The 21167-nt window shown below is 41.2% G+C and overlaps 1 protein-coding gene across 1 annotated transcript in view; it reads left to right on the top strand.

The window, feature by feature from the left end:
- PARD3B (par-3 family cell polarity regulator beta) overlaps nt 1-19179 on the top strand; it is a 1353776-nt gene extending 1334597 nt beyond the window's left edge. Inside the window, exon 23 of the mRNA XM_043998182.1 lies at nt 12868-19179. Coding sequence (XP_043854117.1) covers nt 12868-13222 — 355 coding nt within the window. The 3' untranslated portion in view covers nt 13223-19179. The remainder of the gene's footprint in view (nt 1-12867) is intronic.
- Nucleotides 19180-21167: the final 1988 nt, after the last annotated feature.

Raw genomic sequence — 21167 nt, 5'->3', positions numbered from 1 at the left:
CAAAATCTGTGACCCTTTGTGATTTCCTTTCTGCATAATACTGCTTTCAAGTCCCATCTCAAATTCCAGTTTCTTCATGAACCCTTTTCTGATCTCCTGATCAGATAGGATTCTTCCCTGCTCTAAACAACCATAATACTTTGGAGGAACAAAGTGAAATGCTTTGTAATACTTAAAGTACTATGTAAATTTCAACTATTAAATCAAGGAAATTTAACAAGCATTTATTTAGTAAACACCTTCTTAGTACCAGGCACTATTATTATGAGGTGGGCAGTGCAGAGTTCCAAGGCTGGAGTCAGGAAGACTCAGCTTCCTGAGTTTAAATCTGGCCTCAGCTGTGCCCCTAGACAAGGCACTTAACCCTATTAGCCTCAGTTTCCTCATTTGTAAAATGAACTGGAGAAGGAAATGATAAACCACTCCAGTATTTTTGCCAAGAAAGACCCAAATGGGGTCACAAAGTGGGACACAACTGAAATGATTGAACAACAACAACACGATCTGCTGTGCCTCCCTGTCATCTGCTGTCCTACCAGACTGCAGGCTCCTTGAAGGCAGGAATAGTCTTATCCCTTTTTATCCTCTCATGACACCTACCACAGAGCCTTGCATAAGTAGATAATCCAACTGAAACAAACTTTTCACATATTAGTTTATCTCTTGTTTCGATGTGATCACATCCAGACGACCAATTTATTTCACATGCTGCAAAAGATGGCCAACTAGAGGCAGAAAAAAACCCAGAGGCCTCAGAAGCTAAGCTGATAGTGGCAACAATAACACCAGCAACAATGTAACACTCCAAAGTTAGTGGAGGGGGCAGCTAGGTGGCGCAGTGGATAAGGCACCAGCCCCGGATTCAGGAGGACCTGAGTTCAAACCCAGCCTCAGACACTTACTAGCTGTGTGACCCTGGGCAAGTCACTTAACCCCCATTGCCCTGCAAAAAACAAAACAAAACAAAGTTAGTGGAGCACTTTACAAGCATTGCAGCCTCCCCATTCTTGTCAAGCCTGATTCTGACCAGTCCTGTGATTCAGAACAAGCTGAGAGACCCACAGACCATTTAACAAAAGAAATTTCCCTCCTAACCAAACCATAAAGAGGATATTCAGCAAATATAGATTATTCAATGAGTTGGATAAAACTTTCTTCAAATGAGATAATATTCTTAAAGCACTTTTTTTTTGGTGAGGCAATTAGGGTTAAGTGACTTGCCTAGGGTCACACAGCTACTAAGTATCAAGTGTCTGAGACCGGATTTGAGCTCAGGTCCTCCTGAATCCAGGGCTGGTGCTTTATCCACTGCACCACCTAGCTGCCCTTAAAGCACTTATAGTAAGTATTTAATAAATGCTTATTCTCTTCCTTCCCCCCCCCCCACCTGTGGGATTGCCATGGTGGTACATCTCTTAGAAGGATGTGTTGCTTCTAATGGCCTGGATCAATTAAGTCTCAAGAATAGTTTTATGGGGGCAGCTAGGTGGTGCAGTGGATAAATCACTGGCCCTGGATTCAGGAGGACCTGAGTTCAAATCTGGCCTCAGACATTTCACACTTAACTAGCTGTGTGACCCTGGGCAAGTCACTCAACCCTCACTGCCCTGCAAAAATAAATAAATAAATAAAGGGATAGATAGATAGGTAGGTAGGTAGGTAGGTAGATAGATAGATGAATAAATAAATGAATTAATAAATAAGTAAATGAATAAATAAACAGAATAGAATAGGTTTTATTGCCTTTGTAGGATCATAGTGGGAGCAACTTGGTGGGTGAATAGAATGCAGGGCCTGAAGTCCAAAAGACATCTTCCTGAGTTCAGATCTGGCCTCAAGGCACTAACTGGCTGTGTGATCTTGAGCATGTCACTCCACTCTGCCTCATTTTCCTCATCTGTAAAATGAGCTGAAGAAGGAAATAACAAACCACTCTAGCATCTTTGCCAAGAAAACCCCAAATGGGGCCACACAGAGTTGGATGCAACTAAAAGGACTGAACAACAAAGGAGCAAAGAGCCAGAAGACCCAAAGCTAGAAACTCTGAGACGATCTAGCCTAACCCCATTGTTTTGCAGTTGGGAAGCTAAAGCCCAGGGAGGTGGCTTACCCAAAGGATGGAGGGATGTGACCCTAATTCCTCTGACTCCAAAGACAATGTCTCCCACAGAACCAAGCTGCTTTTTATTAGAGAAAAACTAGTTTATGTGGCAGGAATCTTCCAGTCTTGTTATTATTAGTAGTAGTCACTGCTGCTCCTCCCATGATTTGCCATCCTGCGGTGGCATCTGCTTGGCACAATTCTAGACCACATTGCTGCACCCATCATGCAAAAAGATTCTGTGTCCGGCCACACTGAAAATTAACTCAACAAAATCAAGCCTAAGTATTTTATGGTCCTTATTTCATAATCCAGACATCTATCCTTACACAACTCAAATTGCTTATATTTCTGTCTTTGAATCTTTCTTTGATCCCAAGAATTTCAGCAGCAAGAATTGGTTGATAATTAAATTTTTCCATATCTTAATAAAGTATACACTTTGCTTTCTTCTGTACTTATAAGCAGCCATATTTAAGAGACATATTGTGCTACTTATCCTTAGGGTACAGGAATTTAATGGTATAATATCAAAGACAATTTTACCCTCCAAAAATCTGATTATATAGTTTTAGAAATTATTCAGCAGTATTAAGGGTTAGATGTAGACACTTTATCTTAAACACTTTATCCATTTATCTAGGAGAAAAATTTTAATCTATTGGGGGGGGGGGAAAGGTGACTGCCTAGAAATGGGAGCAGGGTTGATCGATTGATTTTCCCCCCCAATTTGATTAAATCAATAGATGTGAAGGAGCACAATAGAGACAATAAGGAGTTATGGTTTTTCCCATTAGACTTTGGATTGGTTGCATTTACAACTTGTAAAGAGGGGAAACTGAGTGGCTCACACCTATTTACAGATTGTAAAGGTTGTGAAACTAGGAGTGGCCCAGTAGGGGGAGCTATAAAAACAACCGGCCTTCATATCTGTAGATAAAATGAGCTATCTGGTGCTTCTGCTTTGTGAAGAATTTGGACAAATAAGAAAGAATAGGAAATAATACCACCAGAATTCATGCCTTCAAAATGGTGAATCCCAGGGGCCTCTGAAACCATCCTCTGAAATAAACCAATGACTCTTCCATGACCATGGAATGGAATAATGAACCATTTAAATAATTAGGTTCTAGCACTAGGAGCCTTAGGCAAAAATGAATGAATGAATGAATGAATGAATGACTAACAAATCAATCAACAAATGAATAAATAAATAATTGGATGAATGTATAAATAAATGAGTAGATAATCAGATAATATGTTGTTTTGTGTTGTCATTCCTTTTGACTAAAAACCAGAATCTTTTGAGAAGACCCCAGGACATTTGTAAAGCCAACAGCAGGTACTATCCAACTGCATTCAATTGTATAGAGTCCTGAACCTATTCTGAGACTTTTCCTCTTGTGCATTAACTTTGGACCATTGAGTCTTATGGCATCTACTTCCTGTAATCTCACCCCTATAAAGGAAAATTTAGAAAAATACTCCCACCATCTAACAAGATAAAAAAAAAGTCTTGGTGCTCCCTCTTTTGTACCTACTGAACTGGTTGCCCATAACTTTGGCATTCATCTTCACCCCAACCCCATCTCCACCACCACGTGTTAATAAAAAAATCGATATTGGGCTATGCCTCATGCGCATGAGCACGTGTGTGTGTGTGTGTGTGTGTGTGTGTGTGTGTGTGTGTGTGTGTTGGGGGAGGGTTATAACTCTAGAACAGAAGCAAAAATGAGATATGGATTTGGCAACTTGTCTCCTTAAGTAGATCTCCACACCCCACCCCACCCTTCCAATTGCTTAGTAATTGTCACCTCTTTTTAAATTCCAAAGTAATGTTATGAAAGAAAATCTGAAAATGGTCACGTCTACATCTGAACTTTATCCCCACTCAAATCTTGCACCAACTACCAGGGCCCCCTCCTCATAATACAAAGGGAAACCAGAGTGGTGAAAGTTAGACATTTTTCCACAGTCTTTTTTGTAACACGGGTCATCAAATGATCATTATATTTTATAGTTCTGTAAAGTCTATAGAAGCTGAGGCTATGTAATATACATTGCAGAGTGTTCTCCTAATCCTGGCCGACCACATTCGTGCCTGGACCAGGGGATAAAGGCCTGGTAACGGGAAACCCGACACTGTAGGAATTCCAAACACAGTCCTCAAACTAAAAACAGCCCTCTTTCTCTCAGCCCATGGCATGTTCCACTTGAGAGCTTGGGTTTATATTGGTTTACATTATCTGATTTTTTTTTTTAGCTGTGAATTATTTGGAAAAGAACGGGAGGAGAAAGCATCTATATCAGCTCAAGCCCTAAAGAATCTATGGGTGGTGTATTTGTGGTGGATATGATGTTGTGAGCTCTTGGCCCCTGGCTGAGAGATGCAGGCAGCTCACACGGCTGGCCATCAGTGGTTTCAAGCCATTTGCCTGTCTACCACTTGTGCACCAAACTTGGTTCTCAAAAGTTATAGTTCCCCACCATTTTTTATCTTTCCTTTTTTTTTAAATGGTCATGGGTCATGGGTGCCTCATTTCTTCCTATGTACACAGAGTGCTTCATAAGACTCAGAAGAACTCGTCTACTACTTGGGAGTTTAATAAGTCATGACTTCAATGCTTTGTGCTGGTAGAGAAAATATCTGCCTTTCCTTTTCTTTGTCAATCAGTTCTGGCTTTTTAACTCTTATACCTTGTGTATCTGAGCTTCCTCTGGCTGGTCTCTTTTCCCTTCATTATTTCCCAGCTTGTTAAGTCTCCTCCAGCCCTCTAAAAGAACAACTTATTGAGATAACCAGGATGTGTTCAGAGCCACCAAGCATCACTTAGGCCTTTAGAGAATTCTAGAGAATCCTTGAGTGTCTGAATTGGGAACTCTGACCCCAGCACCTGAATGTCAGTGCTGAAGCCTTCCAAAAGAACCTGCAAGATTCTTGGCCTTTACACTGTATTTGCTAAACCTGCATCAAATGACTGTACTCACAACAAAAATGATGAACAGAATAATACAGTGTCATAATAAAATCCTATTGAGTGGATTCCGTAACTGATGACCTTGTTTCCAGCTCTTTCTGACTGATTTGTGGAGTACATCTAGCGCCATTTTTCTTCAGTGCCTCTTAAAATATCAGTGATCATAGGACTCAGAAAGACTGTGAGACCTTATTTGGCCTTCCTTCATCTTGTCTCTCCTCTCTCTCTAACCCATCTTCTATGCAGCCGCCAAAGTGATTTTTCCAAAGCACAGGTCTGAGTATATCACTCCCTTGCTCAATAAACTCCAGTGCTTCCCTGTTGCCTCTAGAATAAAATACAGACTCTCCTTTTGGGCATTTAAAGCCCTTCACAATCTGGCTCCAACATGCCTCTCCTAACTTATTACTCCTTTACAATTCAGCCAAACTGATCTACTTTTCTGTTTCTCAAATACATTCCATCTCCAGGGTCCAACCCTTGGTTCAGGCTCTTCTTCAGGCCTGGAATCCACTCTCTCTTTACCTTTGCTTCTTAGAATAATTAGCTCCTTCTAGCTCAGCTCCACTCCCACCTCCTACATAAGTTCCTACCTACTTCCCCTAGATGTAGGTGCATCTCTTTCACACCCAAATTCCCTTGTATTTACTTTGTCTGTTTTGTGTACTTCCCATATATATGCACACGTTGTTTCACCCGATAGAATGTAAGGTAGAAATTAGAGGTAGAAATTGTTCCATTTCTACCCTTTTATGCCTAAAAACTGGTACATAATAAACACTTAATAATTACTTGTAGATTGACTGATTGATTTACCCTTCTGCCTATCAGAAAGGGCTACAGTCCTGGGTAAGCTATTTTCCAAAGAAAACAAACACTCCCCCCTCCTTTGCAGAAATTATTGTGGGATCCTTGTGAGATTTTTCAATGGAAAGGGTTTTTTAATATTCTTTTGGAAAAATAATAACATGCGCAAATAGAATTCACAAGGCCACATAAAAAAATGAGATGTCTCAAAATAGTGATGCTTTCCCTATTTGGATTGTTGTTTTCATCAGAATCTCCAGAGGAGGTTGCTCCTGGATTTCTCACTGTAGGTACAATGCATGCAGCAGTCTCCATGATCAGTATTTATGATGTCCCTGAAGGGTATTGGTTTATGTTTATCCACAAATGTAAGGTTCCAGACCAATAAAGAAATTACTGAAAGGGAAGCTCAAGATGAGCAGGTCTATCATTTAATCTCCCTCTTCCCCTTCCTTTATCTTTTGCCAAAATCTTGTATTATTAAAGGCAGAGTTTTTCCCCCACTGGGTTTAAACATTGCTCTTTAAAAAGAAAAAAGACTAAGAAGACAGCATACTCCAAAGAGATGAGTGTCAAAAAGGAAAGCCCCCCCCCAAATATACCAAAATATTTATGAGCACCGTGATAGCAAAGAACTGAAAACAAAGTAGATGCCCATTGATTGGGGAATGCCTACACCAATAGTAATATGTGAATTTGAGGTGATGTTGATTGCTGTGTTATAAGAAATTAATGTGATGGGTCAGCTAGGTGGTGCAGTGGTTATAGCATTGGCCCTGGATTCAGGATTACCTGAGTTCAAATCTGGCCTCAGACACTTGACACTTACTAACTGGGCAAGTCACTTAATCCTCATTGCCCGGCCAAAAAAAAAAAGAAAAAAGAAATTAATGAGATGCATACAGAGAAGCATGGAAAGTCTTCTATGAACATCCTGGTGCAAAGCGAAGTAAGAAGGACCAGGAAAACAATATTCCCAATGACTTCAAAAAAGTCAATGTTAGGTGGCACAATGGATAGAATACCAGCCCTGGAATCAGGATGACCTGAGTTCAAATCCAGTCTTAGACACTAAGTAGCTGTGTGAACCTGGGCAAGTCACTTAACCCCATTGCCTCCCCCCCCCAAAGTAAACGGAAGAACAACAAATAAACAAAAGCAACCAAAACTAAATGCTACAAAATTATGAAATTATAATGATCAAGTTCAACCCTAATTAAGAGTTATAAGATGACCAACCCCACTCTGTGCCTTTCTTAGAAGTAGGGGACAATAGATGTGATCCTGAATATAATGGCTGAATTTTTTTTAAAAAGTTGCTTAGTTTTGTGAAACTTTTTTACTCCCTTTCTTCATAATTTATTGAAAATACAATGGGAAATACAGATGATGCAAAAACACAAATATCAATAAAATCAGTTTTAAAAAGAACAATAATTTGGGCAAGCACTCAGAAATTTCTTTTGCTCAGAAAAAAAAAAGCATCTAGTAGGTTAAAGAAAAATGTCTGGGGAAAGTTTCCAAACAAGAAGGTACTATGAATATCAGAGACCCCAAAAAGAGAAATTATTCAGTATCTTCAGCACTCTTTGAAACATTAGCTCTGTGTGTTTTTATAGGCCAGCGTATTGTTTTTCTTCTCTCCCCAAAAGATAACTGTTATGATGGATTTTACAGAATAATATGGTTTCTATTATTTTCGTTCTTGACAAAAAACAGGCACCTCACTCTTGGTTTCTGCCACATGTAAGCACAAGGTCCACTCATAAAGTTTTCCCTCAAAGGAAACTCCGAATGGGATCGTGAAACCATCTCAGGCTCTGCCCTGTCTGCCCAGAGAAAAACGAAACCTCACCTTTCCCTTCTGTGAAAGTTGGGTCCTGTCGCCACAACGAGGTGTGTGCGAAGAGATACCACCAATTGTCCTCAGCGCCTGCAGTAAAGGTCCGAATTGGATCTTAGAGGGTGGCTTCCGCCCCTTCAGCACTTCGTCTGGCTTGTCTCACCAAAAAGAACAACCCGCAGTGCCTGTCTTTTATAATGTGCTGTTTTAACAGAGAAGAGTCTCAAGGGAGAGAACAGGACCCTAAAAGTCCAAGGCCTGGAATTCCTCCTTTCTCTCTTTCCATTTTAAACAGGAAACATTCACACTAAGAGACTCCAGAGGGAGGGTTGGTTGTATGTTCATTTGGAGGTAGATAATGTTTGTGAGTTGCGTATGTCAGTGATTTACCCTGTGGGCTTAAAGCGAGTGCAGGAAAACCACATGTTTCACTTCATGCAGAGAAAGCTCTTCAGGGGACTTGGGGAGGAAACACAGGTTAAGGCCTTATTTTTTTTCTAAGTGTTTTGGAAATCTCCAGCATGGACAAAAAAAAAAGAAAAGAAAAGAAAAAATTGGAGCTGGTAAGGGAAAGACTCAAATTCTAAGATTAAAGATGTCACGGATACTGAAAACATTCTCAAATGAAATAGACTTCAACAGAAAAGAGATGAAATAGCAGTCCTGTTTCCCTCAGAGCAGCAGCAACAGATGAGATATTTGTGTCTTGTGTGCCAAGGGAGGTAGGATGCCCAGAGCATTATGGAATAAAACTCCACCGAAATGACGCTTCCTCCAGGCGACCTTTCCTGTTTGGTCACAACCTTTCCCCTCAGATGTCACATAGCATTTTGTTTCGTAGCCCTGTAAATGAAGGCGTTCTTATCCTTGTTTATGTCACGTTCTCCTTTGGCAGCAGTATAGTGAAATCGGTGGGGCCCTGCTCAGAGTAATTTTAAAAATTTATAATTGAAGAAATGCAAATTGTTAGTTAAGAGATTAGAAAAAATAGAGGGGGTTTTTTTCCCCTTTCAGTTTTTTCCCTTTTCAATTTCTCTACTCTAATGATAAAAAACCCCTGGTACAATGTATGATTTTTGTATCATAGTTCTTTAGTGTCCCTTTTATTCTACTAGACTGAAACCTTCTTAGTGGATCATCTTTATCAATGTTGATCTGTAAACCTAACTCTCTCGTTTTGCAAAGTGAGGATAATCGCCACTCTACCACAAAATATTTGTATTGCAGCTACCTCTGTTCTGTGTCTTATGCTTCTGCTGGTATCTAGGTAACACGGGGCTTGTATATGTTAGTTAGAAAGTTGAAAGACCTGAGTTCAAATCCGGCCTCATTTACTTATTACTTATATGATAGATCGATGGATGGATGGATGAGTAGATGGATGGCTATGGATAGGTGATATGTAGATACAGGTAGATGATAGACTGATGATAGGGATGGAGAGATAGATAAATAGATGGATGCGGATATGGCTAGGTAATATGTAGATATAAATAGATAATAGACATTGATGATAGAGATAAATGGGTGGATAGGAATAGGTGATATGTAGATATAGGTAGATGATTGATGATAGAGGTGAATGGCTGGACAGACACACAGATAGAGAGAGAGAGAGAGAGAGAGAGAGAGAGAGAGAGAGAGAGAGAGAGAGAGAGAGAGAGAGAGAGATGGATGAGAGAGAGATGTTTTATGAGAACACTGGATTTGGAGGCAGAGGTCCCAGGTTCAAGTACTGAGTCTTCCCCTTAGCAGCTGTGAGACTTTAGAAAAGTCACCTTCGCCTCACTAAGCCGAGCCTGTTTTTTCAGTTGTCCAGTACAGATCATATGAATTCTGTTCCCTACTTCCTAGAGTTCTTAAGAGGATTGAATGAGATCATGTAGATAAAATGCCTTGTAAACTGTGAAGCTATATATATATATATATATATATATATATATATATATATATATATATATATATATATATATATATATATATATATATATGTCAGCTAAATGCCACAATGGATAGAGTGCTAGACCTGGAGTAAGGAAGACTCAAGTTCAAATCTAGCCTCAGATATTTATTAACCATGTGACCCTGGGCAAGGCACTTAATCTCTGTCCGATTCAGTTTTCCTACCTATAAAATGGGGGTGATAATAGCACCTTCCTCCCAGGATGTTTTTAAGGATTAAATTTGACAATATTTGTAAAGTGCTTTGCAAACCTTAAAGATATTATTATCGCTGCCTGTTGTCGACATTTTGAAATAAACCAACACAAACATTTTACTAAACAGTAGTACCTGCTATATTTCATAGAGGAGTGGCAGTGTTGCCTAGTGGGTAGAGGGCCAGGCTTGGAATCACGAGAGTAGCAGAGTGATAAGAACGTTGGTTTGGAGTTGGGAAAATCAGAATTATACTCCCTCTTCAAATACTTAACTACCCGTGTAACCCTGGGCAAGTCATTTAACTTCCTTAGGCTATAATATCTCCATAAGTAAAGTGAAGGGGTTAGATTCAATGACGTATAAGGTCCCTTTTACCTTTGTCCTATAATTCTATGAAATATAAGCTATGAGACCTTGGGCCAGTCATTTAATTGCTCGATGCCTTGAACCAACTCTCTAGAGACGTTTTAGAGATGAATCTCCAGTCTGTATTGGTGGAGGGAGTTCCCAACCCAGGAGTTCCCTGTGTGACTTGAAATAGCAGCCCTGAACCAAATGTTTAATGAATAGAGAACAGTTTACTTTGGTTTGCCAATGACTGTCCCAAGTTAAATGGGACATGGCAGGAGCATCAATCATCATGATGCCTAGTAGAATTAAGACACAGGAAGATAGAAGGGGAGCTTCCCCAGAGCATTTGTAGGGTTGTATTCACATGCTCACGTGTTGCTTGTCCCAGGCACCAGAGCTTGTCAAATCCTCCTTGATTCAGGAAACTCCCAGAGCTGTTTTACCGTCAGCCTCCACAACTTCTAGGGAGTTTTCTTCCCCATCTGGCAGCTGGTTGAATTAACCACAGCTAGCTACCGGCTTTCTTCCATCCCAGCCCTTCCCTTCAGGAGAGCCAGCCCTTTTTGAGTGCTGAAGTTGAGAGAGCTTGTCAAGTCTGATGTGTTTAAGTTGCTGTTTTTGTTTTCTTAAAAAGAAAAGGGGAGGGGAGAGTGGCAGGTGGGAAGGAGCAGGGAGGTGTGAATATCTCCGCACAGAAGGTTTATGAGATTGGCGAAGCCGCAAACTGAACTCATCTGTTTATCCCCGGGCTAGATAAGATGCAGTCATCTGCACATTGTTTAAAGACTTTCTGCTGCTCTTACTGCAAATGGAATAGGAGAGACTTATTGGCTTCCAGTGGAAGGCTGGGTAGGGGCTGGACGAGGAAGGAGTCTGTCTTTGTTCACTTCTCACTTGCCCTAGACCCTTTCTCTAGCCTACCCATTGAAGGGTGTGGAACTTGCTGCTGGTTTGGTTCCCCCCAGGCTGTTAAGTAGTTCACTTCCAGAATGAAATGTGGCAATGTCTCTTACCCAAAAGCTGTGATTGTAATATCACTGGCTTCCAATTTTTTTTTTTAATTTGGGCTCTTCCTTTCCAGCACCATAGAGTCCTAAGGAAACAGCAGATCACAAGGAAAGGGGACTGTGTTGGGGAAGAGGAAGGGAAAAGTGTTGGGGAAGGGGAAGGGTGCCTGAAATGGTTTCCAGAGTTTGGAGACTCCGAGATTAAGGCCATAGCACCTTTAAATTGCCAACACCAAATCTAGAAAAGAAATGGAGGCAGAGAGACATCATCCCCTTTTGTGTGTTCTCACCATTGACAGGCTTCTGTGAAGGAGATCAGATAGTCTTATACTTAGAGTCAGTAAGACATGACTTCAAAAGACCTGGATTCAAATCCTATCTTAGATAATTACTAGTTGTATGCCTTTGTGAACTTGAGCAAGTCACTTCATCTCAGTGTCAGTTTCCTCATCTATATAATGGGAATGATAATAGTACCTGCCTCAAAAGCGTTGTTATGATTTATTGTTCAGTCACATAACACTCTTCACGACCCCATGGACCATAGCATACCAGGCCTTTCTGACCTCCACTATCTCTCAAAGTCTGTCCAAGTATATGTTCATTTTTTTCAATTATACCATTTCTCCATCTCATCATCTGCCAACCCCTTTTCCTTTTGCCTTCAATTTTTAACATCAGGGTCTTTTCCAGTGAGTCTCATCTTCTCATTATGTGGCCAAAGTATTTAATCTTCAGCTTCAGTATTTGACCTTCCTGTGAATAGCCTCAAATATTATCTTTAAGGATTGACTGATTTGATCTCTTTGTCGTCCAAGGGACTTTCAAAAGTCCTCTCTAGCACACTGATTTGAAACATCAAATGTAACAGTATATGCAACTATGAAGAATTTGCAGACATTAAACTGCTACATAAATGTCAGCCATTATGATCATCATAGAGTTTAGACTTAGGAGAAACTTTCAAGTTCTTCTAATCTAGGGTTTCTCAACCTGGGGTCCCTGGACTCCAAGGAATCTATAGATAGATTTCAAGGAGTTTGGATGGGGGAAAAATTATATCTTCATTTCAGTATAATTAATTTCCCTATGTCTGTTATGCATTTTAACACATTATTCTTTGAGGGCTTCACTGCAGTGCTGAAGAGGTCCAAGATACCAAAAAACAAACAAACAAAACACCTGCTTTGGTTTAACTACCTCAGTTTACAAATGAGGAAACTGAAGGGGCAGCTAGGTGGTGCTGTGGATAAAGCACTGGCCCTGGATTCAGGAGGACCTGAGTTCAAATCTAGCCTCAGACACTTGACACTTAGTAGCTCTGTGACCCTGGGCAAGTCACTTAACCCTCATTGCCCCACAAAACAAAACAAAATAAAACAAAAACAAATAAACAAAAAGCTAAATGAGGAAACTAAGACCTAGTGAGGTTGAGTGACTTGCCCAAGGTGGCTTAAGTAGTAGAGAAGACAGTCTGAATTTGAGCTCATGACGAGTCCTCTGATGTGTAGGGCTGTGGATCTCAAGGACATGGACCTTCTCTGGCCCCTTGAAGAATTCTGTAGTCTTCTGGGAACCCTGTCTTCTTTCCTAATATGTGTCTGTGTTTTCTCTCTCTAGGCGAGGACCTACAGAACCAGCAGATTACCTAACAGGACCTCGGTTGATGTATAAGGAAAGGGAACTTCCTTATTACCCAGGAATGCAGCCTATTCATCCTCCCAAAGGAAGTTATCCCCGTGCCCAGGATATGAGGGTGACAGAGCTTCGCTATCCTCAGTATTACCCACCCCCTCCAGCCACACACCACAAAGGACCCTTCCGACAAGACGTCCCACCTTCACCACCTCAACACCACAAAGTGCCAGTGTATCACGAAATAGGCAAAACAGGACAACGGGCGGCCAGCCCAGAACACTACCCATATAGAGCCCAGGACCCCCGGCAGAAGAACCCCATGACTGCCGCAGTGTAGCGGAACATCACTGAGATCAGCACAGGCTAGGGACAAAACAAAGACTTCTGAATTGGCCTTATTCTTTTTCTCCATTCGGTCCCCCAAAGTCTTCTTGGCTACAAAATTCTCCATGAACTGGAACCATTCCTTCTACTGAAGGTACAGATTATGTTCTTCTCGCTGAGGAAATCACTTAAGACCAATCAGAGGGAGAAAAAGGGAAGGTACAATATGTCTGATCAGGCCATGAAAACAGTGGTACTGTACATCAAAATGCTCTTAAACCAGTGAAACTCAGAGCAGGAGTGCTAGCTACAAAGTAAATAACATCATTAGACACACTAAGTGGAATGTTCCAGGGCTAGATAATATGCATCACTGGACTGTTCCACACATATGGGCACAAATGCACGAGCACACACACACACACACACACACACACAGACCAGTTCTGCTGTTAAAGATTACCGCCGGTGTTAAGACAGTCTCTGCTATAGATCCTTATCCATTTGAGAGCCAAGCAACAGCAGGCTTTTGACAATCAGAAAGCCAGTACCTACTGACCACGGTGTATACAAGACTGCAAATTTGATATCATCTGGAGTGGGTTATTATTTTAACAACAGAAGGAAAAAGAGAGAGAGAGAGAGAGAGAGAGAGAGAGAGAGAGAGAGAGAGAGAGAGAGAGAATGAAACAGAAGTGGGTCCTCAGAAGTTTTCTGTCGGAGAAAGACAGTATTTCTTTATCTCTAAGTATCTGTCAGGGTCCTGGTACCGCCAGTCTGATTGAATGTTTCACAGACTATATACCTGCCAGCCAGGAAAGTGTTTGGTAAGCCTGAACAGTGCAACAGGATTGTGGGTCTCCATTCCATTTTCCCTTATTTTCCCTATTAAAATGAGTAAGGTAGAAATTCACCATCAGGACTCAGGAGGGATCCGGGAGATCAGCAAAAGCTGCTGAGAGGCTGGTATTTCAAGGACCAATCAATCATTAGGAAAGGAGTGGGGTCTTGTCACATGCAGCCTAAAGCTATATTCCACAAGGGTATGCTTGTATTCACTCTCTCCTAGATGGAGGGACCTTCAAGCCAGCAGGAGGGCCAAAGCTGGCCCAGTCCTTCCCCGCTTCCTTTCTGCCTTTTTCCTGGCCACAATATCAGAGAGGCCCCGGATCTCAGAAGCAGTCCCAGGTTTCCAACCTGTAATTATTTAGCTGTCTCTATTTTAAGGCTCCTGCTACTATAGATAATCCTCAATTGGGAAGGAAGAGAACCCTCTTGTTGAGCCTCCCAGGAGTCAATGCCCTGGAGGTGCCAATTCAGTAATAAGTGCCAAACAATACCCATTTGCACTCCAGGGAGCTAAATGCCAACCACAGCTGGGAGGAGCCTTCTTGGGTCTTTAAAACAAAATGGCCCGGGGCGTGGTGGACAAACAGTATGTGTTCATGAAGGTTTTGCTCTGATGTTGTTTGGTCTGGTTTGGTTTTGAATTTGTGTGTGTGTGTTAAGCAACAGAGGGGGTAGGATGTAGGAAAACACAATTTGCAAAAAACTAACTTTTAAAGGCAAATATGAAAGATAACATAGGAGTTTTTGCGTTTAAGAAGAAAGAAAACAAGAAGGGAGAAGATAGAGGGGAGAGGTGAAAAGGAAACAAACCAGGGGAATTCTTTATTTGTAGTCTTCTCAGTAGGGGAAGAAAAGGCAGCAGGGAAGATCCTAATACAGGCAGGGTATGACAGGATCAGAGATTTAGAGCGGAAGACTTTCTATTCCTCAGTTTCCCTAAGTATAAACATAATGTTCCTCAGTCTCTGGGAGGTCATTGGAAATCTCATAATGTCAGAACTAAAGGGAGGGCATCTAATCCATTTTAAAAATGAAAAATCTGAGACTCAGAGGGGGAAAGGTGACTAAAAGTGACAGGTCAAAGACTGCAGAGTCAGGATTTGAACCCAGGTCTTCTGTCACCAAATCTCCACTGTACCATTAAGACTTGGGTTCCAGTGTCTCACAACCTAACTTGTTTGTAAATGGCAGAGTAGAGATCTTAAGGCTTTAAAAATAAATTTTTAAAAAAATCTTCCAAAGACCATAAGATGAATAAATCAATTGCAATTCCTTTGAACTCCATGGCCATTTTCCACTTATGAATGGACAATTCAAAGATTGTAACTAGACCTAAATGAGAAGGCAAACAAAGGAGTGTTTGAGGAACATTCAAAACCTAGAGGCAGAACAGTTTGTCTAGATCTGAGCCTCTTAAAAAGAAATGCTATAAGACTCTTCAGAGTGCTTCCTTATTCTTAAAAAAAAAAAAGTCTAGAGGTCACCTTTGGCCATTGCCCTTGTTTAAAATAGGGGAGGTTGGGAGGATTCATTAAATTAAAGTGCTGCTGAACACCAAAGGTCCATCGATCCCAAGTTAATATTTCCTTACTCCCATGTGTCCACAGTGCCATGGGTATAGGTGTTTACTTGATCCGTGCCGATCACAGTCCATCCTCATCTTCTGATCCATGCTCCCCCAAACATCTTCCACAGGGCATCAACCCAATATAATGGAGGCCTTCCCCTTGGTTTTTTTATATTTAGTAGGTATCAGGAAATCACTTGAGCAGTCTGTAATCCATTGCTCTTACATAGCCTGCCTCCTTTTCCAATTACATGTTTCTACAATAATATCATTTACAACAAATAAAATAAAATTGAGTACCATCTCTAAAAAGTGATAGTGACTACTGGTTTGGGAGACGAAGCAATGTTGGATAGCCAGAGGAGCATCAAAGTAGGAGTTCGTAGGACTTGGATCTGCTAATACCTAGCAAGTCACTTAACCATGGAATCCTTGAATCTAGGTCTTGAGCTAGAACCAGAAGGAATTTAGTTCAGGGTCACTTAGTCCAACTACCTCATTTTACAAATAGAGAAACAGGCTTAGAAAGAAACTTTACTTTCCTCATCTGTAAAAGAAGGCAATCCATTGGGCTTGATGATGTCTAAGGTTCCCTCCCAGCTTTGGGTTCTAATCAGATTGATAGGGGAAGCAGTGTTTGGCAGGATGACCCTTTCAAATATCCTTGATGACAATTTCTTGTTGGGGATATACCGGGATGTTTCTTTTTCTATCTCTTAACCTCATGAGCCCAACTATGGAAGATCAGAACCTCATTTGAATTTCTGTTAACAGTACTCAGTGGAAACCAGGATAAGGGAGCTGACATGTTTTTTGCCACATTCTAATACAAGAGCACCTGACTTTATTAAAAGGTTTTTCCACCTGTAATTATTTGGTGCTTGCTTCTACTTGTAACCTCACTGGGGATCCCACTTGGGTCTCAAAGGAAATCCTACCTTGGAGGTGCTGAGTCAGTACTTGCTTGTAGAATTGCAGGTACATCAGGTCCAGGGCTTGGGCATGTAGGGGTCTGCTGAAAGGGGTGATGAAGTCTCACCCTCAGTCCGGCTTAAAAAATCTTGCAGATGAAAAAGACAAAGTAAGGGGAAATATCCCTTGCAATGAATGGGTCATTAGAAATGAGCTCGTTGGTTCCTTCCCTCCCTGCCCCCACTCTCTAGTCTAGCTCTTATGGGCTAGAAGCCAGAAGTTTCACCTTATTGGAAAAGGATGTGACCACAAAGAGGAGCATCTGGATAGAGGGCAGTAACACAAGGTTAAGTAGTCTACGATGGGTGAGAGGTGTGACCTTAATAGAAAGAAAGCCCTCATTTTCACATTCCCACTTGGAAAGCCAGCACATACTCCACCTACTGCGCACAGACTCGGGTCTGAGCTTCCCTGGAGAAGGCTTTTTGTACTGTGTACACAGTCAATAAAAATGTGGTAACCTCAGGGAGGTAGCCAGTGCCAAGAAGGTCCACTTAAAGTGAGTGAAAAATAAATTAAGATAGTTCCCTTTGCTCCTTTGAAATATAACCCACATCCCATTTGCCCTGGCTAGAAAGGAACTAATATTGTATGGTTGTGACAGTGCCTTTATCAAGCCTGGCAACAATTAGAAACAGCTCAGAACTCGAGGGAGGGCTTAATAAATCACTACACAATATCCTTCTCAGGGCACCATGGTACCATTTACAGACCTCATCTACAGTATTTAGGAAAAACACAGCATAATCAGCATGGGGTGAAAAACAAACTTCCGCTTTATTTATGGCCTTTAGAAAACTCAATCAGTTGTCTCTACATAGCTCAGAACTCCAATAACCCCCCTGGAATGCCATGGCTGGTGCCACTTAGGGAAGAGCCATCAAACAAACCCCTTCCTTGCTGCTAATCTGACCCAATAGGTCACTTAAGATTTGATGTTTTTTTGCCTTAAGTCAGTAGACATTTTTACAGAGCCCTACTTTCCTCCTGTGTTTGAAGGAATAGGTTTTAAAAAAAAGGTAATATCTGGAAATAGATCATCAGAAGTTATAGCAGTAGAAAAATTCCACCCTCCATTAGCAGCCAAAGAAGGAAATATCTCATCAATGCATTGGACCTTTGGGCTGGTAGACTATTGCTCTTGGAATGAGGTAGGAGAGAAGGGCAGGTTGTGCCCTTCTATAGCACTAAATCCAAGGAGGCTTGAAGATAGGTCATGGTGATTATGTAAAAAAAATTCATGAAATAGGAGCCAGGCCTGAGATGAGAAAACATGGAACTTCAGAAAAGTCATTTGATAACAGATTGTTTTTCCCCTTTATTCATTTTTATTGGGCATTTACAGATGCCCAGAGAAAATAAGTGACCTACCTAGCATCACATGGCTAGTAAGCGTTTTCCAACCCAGGTTTTCCAGCTTCCTAGCTATTTCCTACGACTGCAGAGAGGGAGCTTGGTGGGTTGGATACAGAGGGAAGGGTTTGGAATAAGGGAGAATTTGGATTCAAATTCAATCTCTCATACAAACTGACTGTGGAACAAAGCATAGGCGATCCATTTGAACTCTAGCTACTTCGGGCCACTCTCTAAGCCTCCGAAGTATAGATCTTTTGTCAGTCTGCATCCAGTAAAAAAGGGTTTCTACACAGGTGGTTCCCCATGGTGATGGGTTCACGAGTCTGGACTGATCTCTAAAGCCAGCATCTTTTCCTCTTCTCATGTGCTATTCTGAGATGCAAGCTGATCTGGATTCTGGAGAATTTAGAAGGAAAGGAAAATATCCCTGATAGGTTTGGTATGCCTATGGGCCTGGAAAACACCTCATAATTTGAAACATTAAGACTCTGAATACAGCTCCTTTCAAAGTGGAAGTCTCTCAACTGGAGAAACTTCTGTCCTGCTTTCTGAGTCCATGAGTCACACTGTGGCCACATCTGGTGCCATTACTTCAGGAAGAGCCATCTAGAGGAATAACCAAAGATGCTATTTCTCATCACTCCTCATCCATGTCCGCCCAGGAAGATGTGATAGCCCAGTGACAGCGGAGCAAGGAGTAGTCACTGGGAGAGAACCCTGCAGAGTGAGCTTTGTGATCAAAGAGAAACCTTGGGCAGACTAAAATTGGTACCACATCACATATGCAGCCAGGTCTCAAGTAGACCATTTTTCTAACCCATGTCCCTAAGTCATAATAGCATCCCTCAAGGGTTGATTTTTTTCAAAGATGGGCTAGAGAGCCCTAATGTTGGGGGAGTTAATGGCCCCTGATTACACTTCTTGCCTGTATCCCTGATTGCAGTGATTTCAGAAAGTATTCTCACTCAGTCTGCCCTAACTAGAGTGCCGTTTACTATCAAGACCTAAAAACAAAACCTGTTGTTTATAAACTACTTTTTCTAGTACTTCCTGTGATTTTATGATACCAAATCTGTCCAAAAGTTCTAAAGAAAAAATTATGTGAAATCCTATTTTGGAATATAGGGGATGAAAGGGGCGGAGTCTTTGCTAAATTTGAAAGATTGTTCCTTTTTGTACCACAGAGAGCATTTGGGATTTTTGTTTCAGATGACTATATAAATTGTACTTGGTTTATTTTGCATTAAAATAAAGCTTTTCAGAGTTCAAACGGCATTGTGTAATAGTGTTCATTTTCACTCCCTATCACTTTCAGTCATGAAGCAGAAACTAGACTGGCTTGACCTTCCTCCTACTTAGATAGGGGACAGTAAGGAGCAAGAATAAGGAGTCCAGGAAGGGGTGTGAGCACCCTCAAAGTGGTAGTCTTTCCTCTGAGGGGCTCAAATCGCACGGCCCTGTCACCAAAGCCACGATACTGTTCTTGAGGTGAAGGGCGTTAACTCCAGATGGGCCCGATAGATTCCAACATAAAACAGGAAGCCATCCAGAAGGGTTGTAAATGGAATTGGTGATGCATTATTTAGAGAGGAAAGGAAAACATAAATATAGAGAAAATGCATTTCTTACAACTTCCTAAGATGGAAAACGCTCACCTGGACAAATGATTACTATTATTACTGGGTTTGCAGCAAATGTTTCACAATCATGTGCATGCTTTTCCCCCCTCATATTAACTCTACTAGGTAAAAATACAAAATGTTGTAAGAAAGATTATTAGTCTTGAGGCAGTTAGTGAAAGCCTTTAAGTCACTAAGAGGTGTGCCCTGAGTAAGTGGAATGTTACCATGACATAGAGAAAACAGGCCTCCTGGAACTCTAGAACCCAGTTTTTTTAACCTCAAGTTCTGGTCTCTGTTTGTTGGTGCCCCCTTCAGATTGCAAACTATGGCCACTGTTATATCCCACTGCAGAGAGGCAACGTGGGTTTCCTCGGCCCCAGTTCTGTCCCTTAAAGGGGAATTTGCTACTAGGCGTCACAGGGGGTATATACAGGTGGTGTGGATGGGGCAGCAGTAACAGTTAGAAAGATTGTCAGTTCATAATCAACAATAATTCTTGGAGTTTAATGCTATTCTTCACATAAACAATAAGTTGTAGGATTCTGGTTTTGTGGGGAGTTTGGGGGTTTTTTTTGCAGGGCAATGAGGGTTAAGTGTTAATGCTATTCTTTAGCCCCAGCTATGGGCTATTTAGCTAACTCTGCTTAGCCTCCTCCTACCTAAATTCATTTTGCTCAGTCTTGGTGTTGGTATTAACTTAGCTTCTGAACCATTGCATGGGTTTGTTCCTTAAATGGTGGGAGGCCTTGAATGCAAGACTGAGCAGTTTATATTTTGTCCAAGAAGTCGTAAGAAGCTTCCAGAGGATATACAAAGTCACCTCTCTCATTTGGAGAGAGAACAGAAAACCTCAAGTAAGTAACTTAACAGGCTTAAATTGTTTAAAAATCTTACAAAGAAAATAACTCCCGTGCAATAAAGAATTGAGGTTATTTAGTATCATAAATATTTTTTGAGAACAACTATGAACAACTAAGTCATTTCAGCTATTATAAATACACAAATTAAAAATAAAGGACAGGGGCAGCTAGATGGTGCAGTGGATAGAGCACTGGCCCTGGAGTCAGGAGTACATGAGTTCAAATCCGGCTTCAGACACTTGACACTTATTAGCTGTATGACCCTGGGCAAGTCACTTAACCCTCATTGCCCCGAAAAAAAAAAAAAAGGTAAAAAAGCTAGCATAGTCTTACTTCAAAAAAGGCATTAATAATTTCTTTGGGGGCAGCTAGGTGGTGCAGTGGATAAAGCACCAGCCCTGGATTCAGGAGGACCTGAGTTCAAATATGACCTCAGACACTTGACATTTACTAGCTGGGTGACCCTGGGCAAGTCACTTAACCCCCATTGCTCTGCAAAAAAAAAATCCAAAACAAAACAAAACAAAAATAAAGGACATATTGGGGCAACTAGGTGGAGCAGTGGATAAAGCACCGGCCCTGGATTCAAGAGGACCTGAGTTCAAATCCAGCCTCAGACACTTGACAGTTACTAGATGTGTGACCTTAGGCAAGTCACTTAACCCTCATTGCTCTGGGGAGAAAAAGTAATAAAGGACATATGAAGAAAGTCACTATCTGTAATCAGAAAAA

Source organism: Dromiciops gliroides, chromosome 3, assembly GCF_019393635.1.
Source record: "Dromiciops gliroides isolate mDroGli1 chromosome 3, mDroGli1.pri, whole genome shotgun sequence".
Lineage (NCBI taxonomy): Eukaryota > Metazoa > Chordata > Mammalia > Microbiotheria > Microbiotheriidae > Dromiciops > Dromiciops gliroides.
This window is presented reverse-complemented; position numbering and strand designations above follow the sequence as displayed.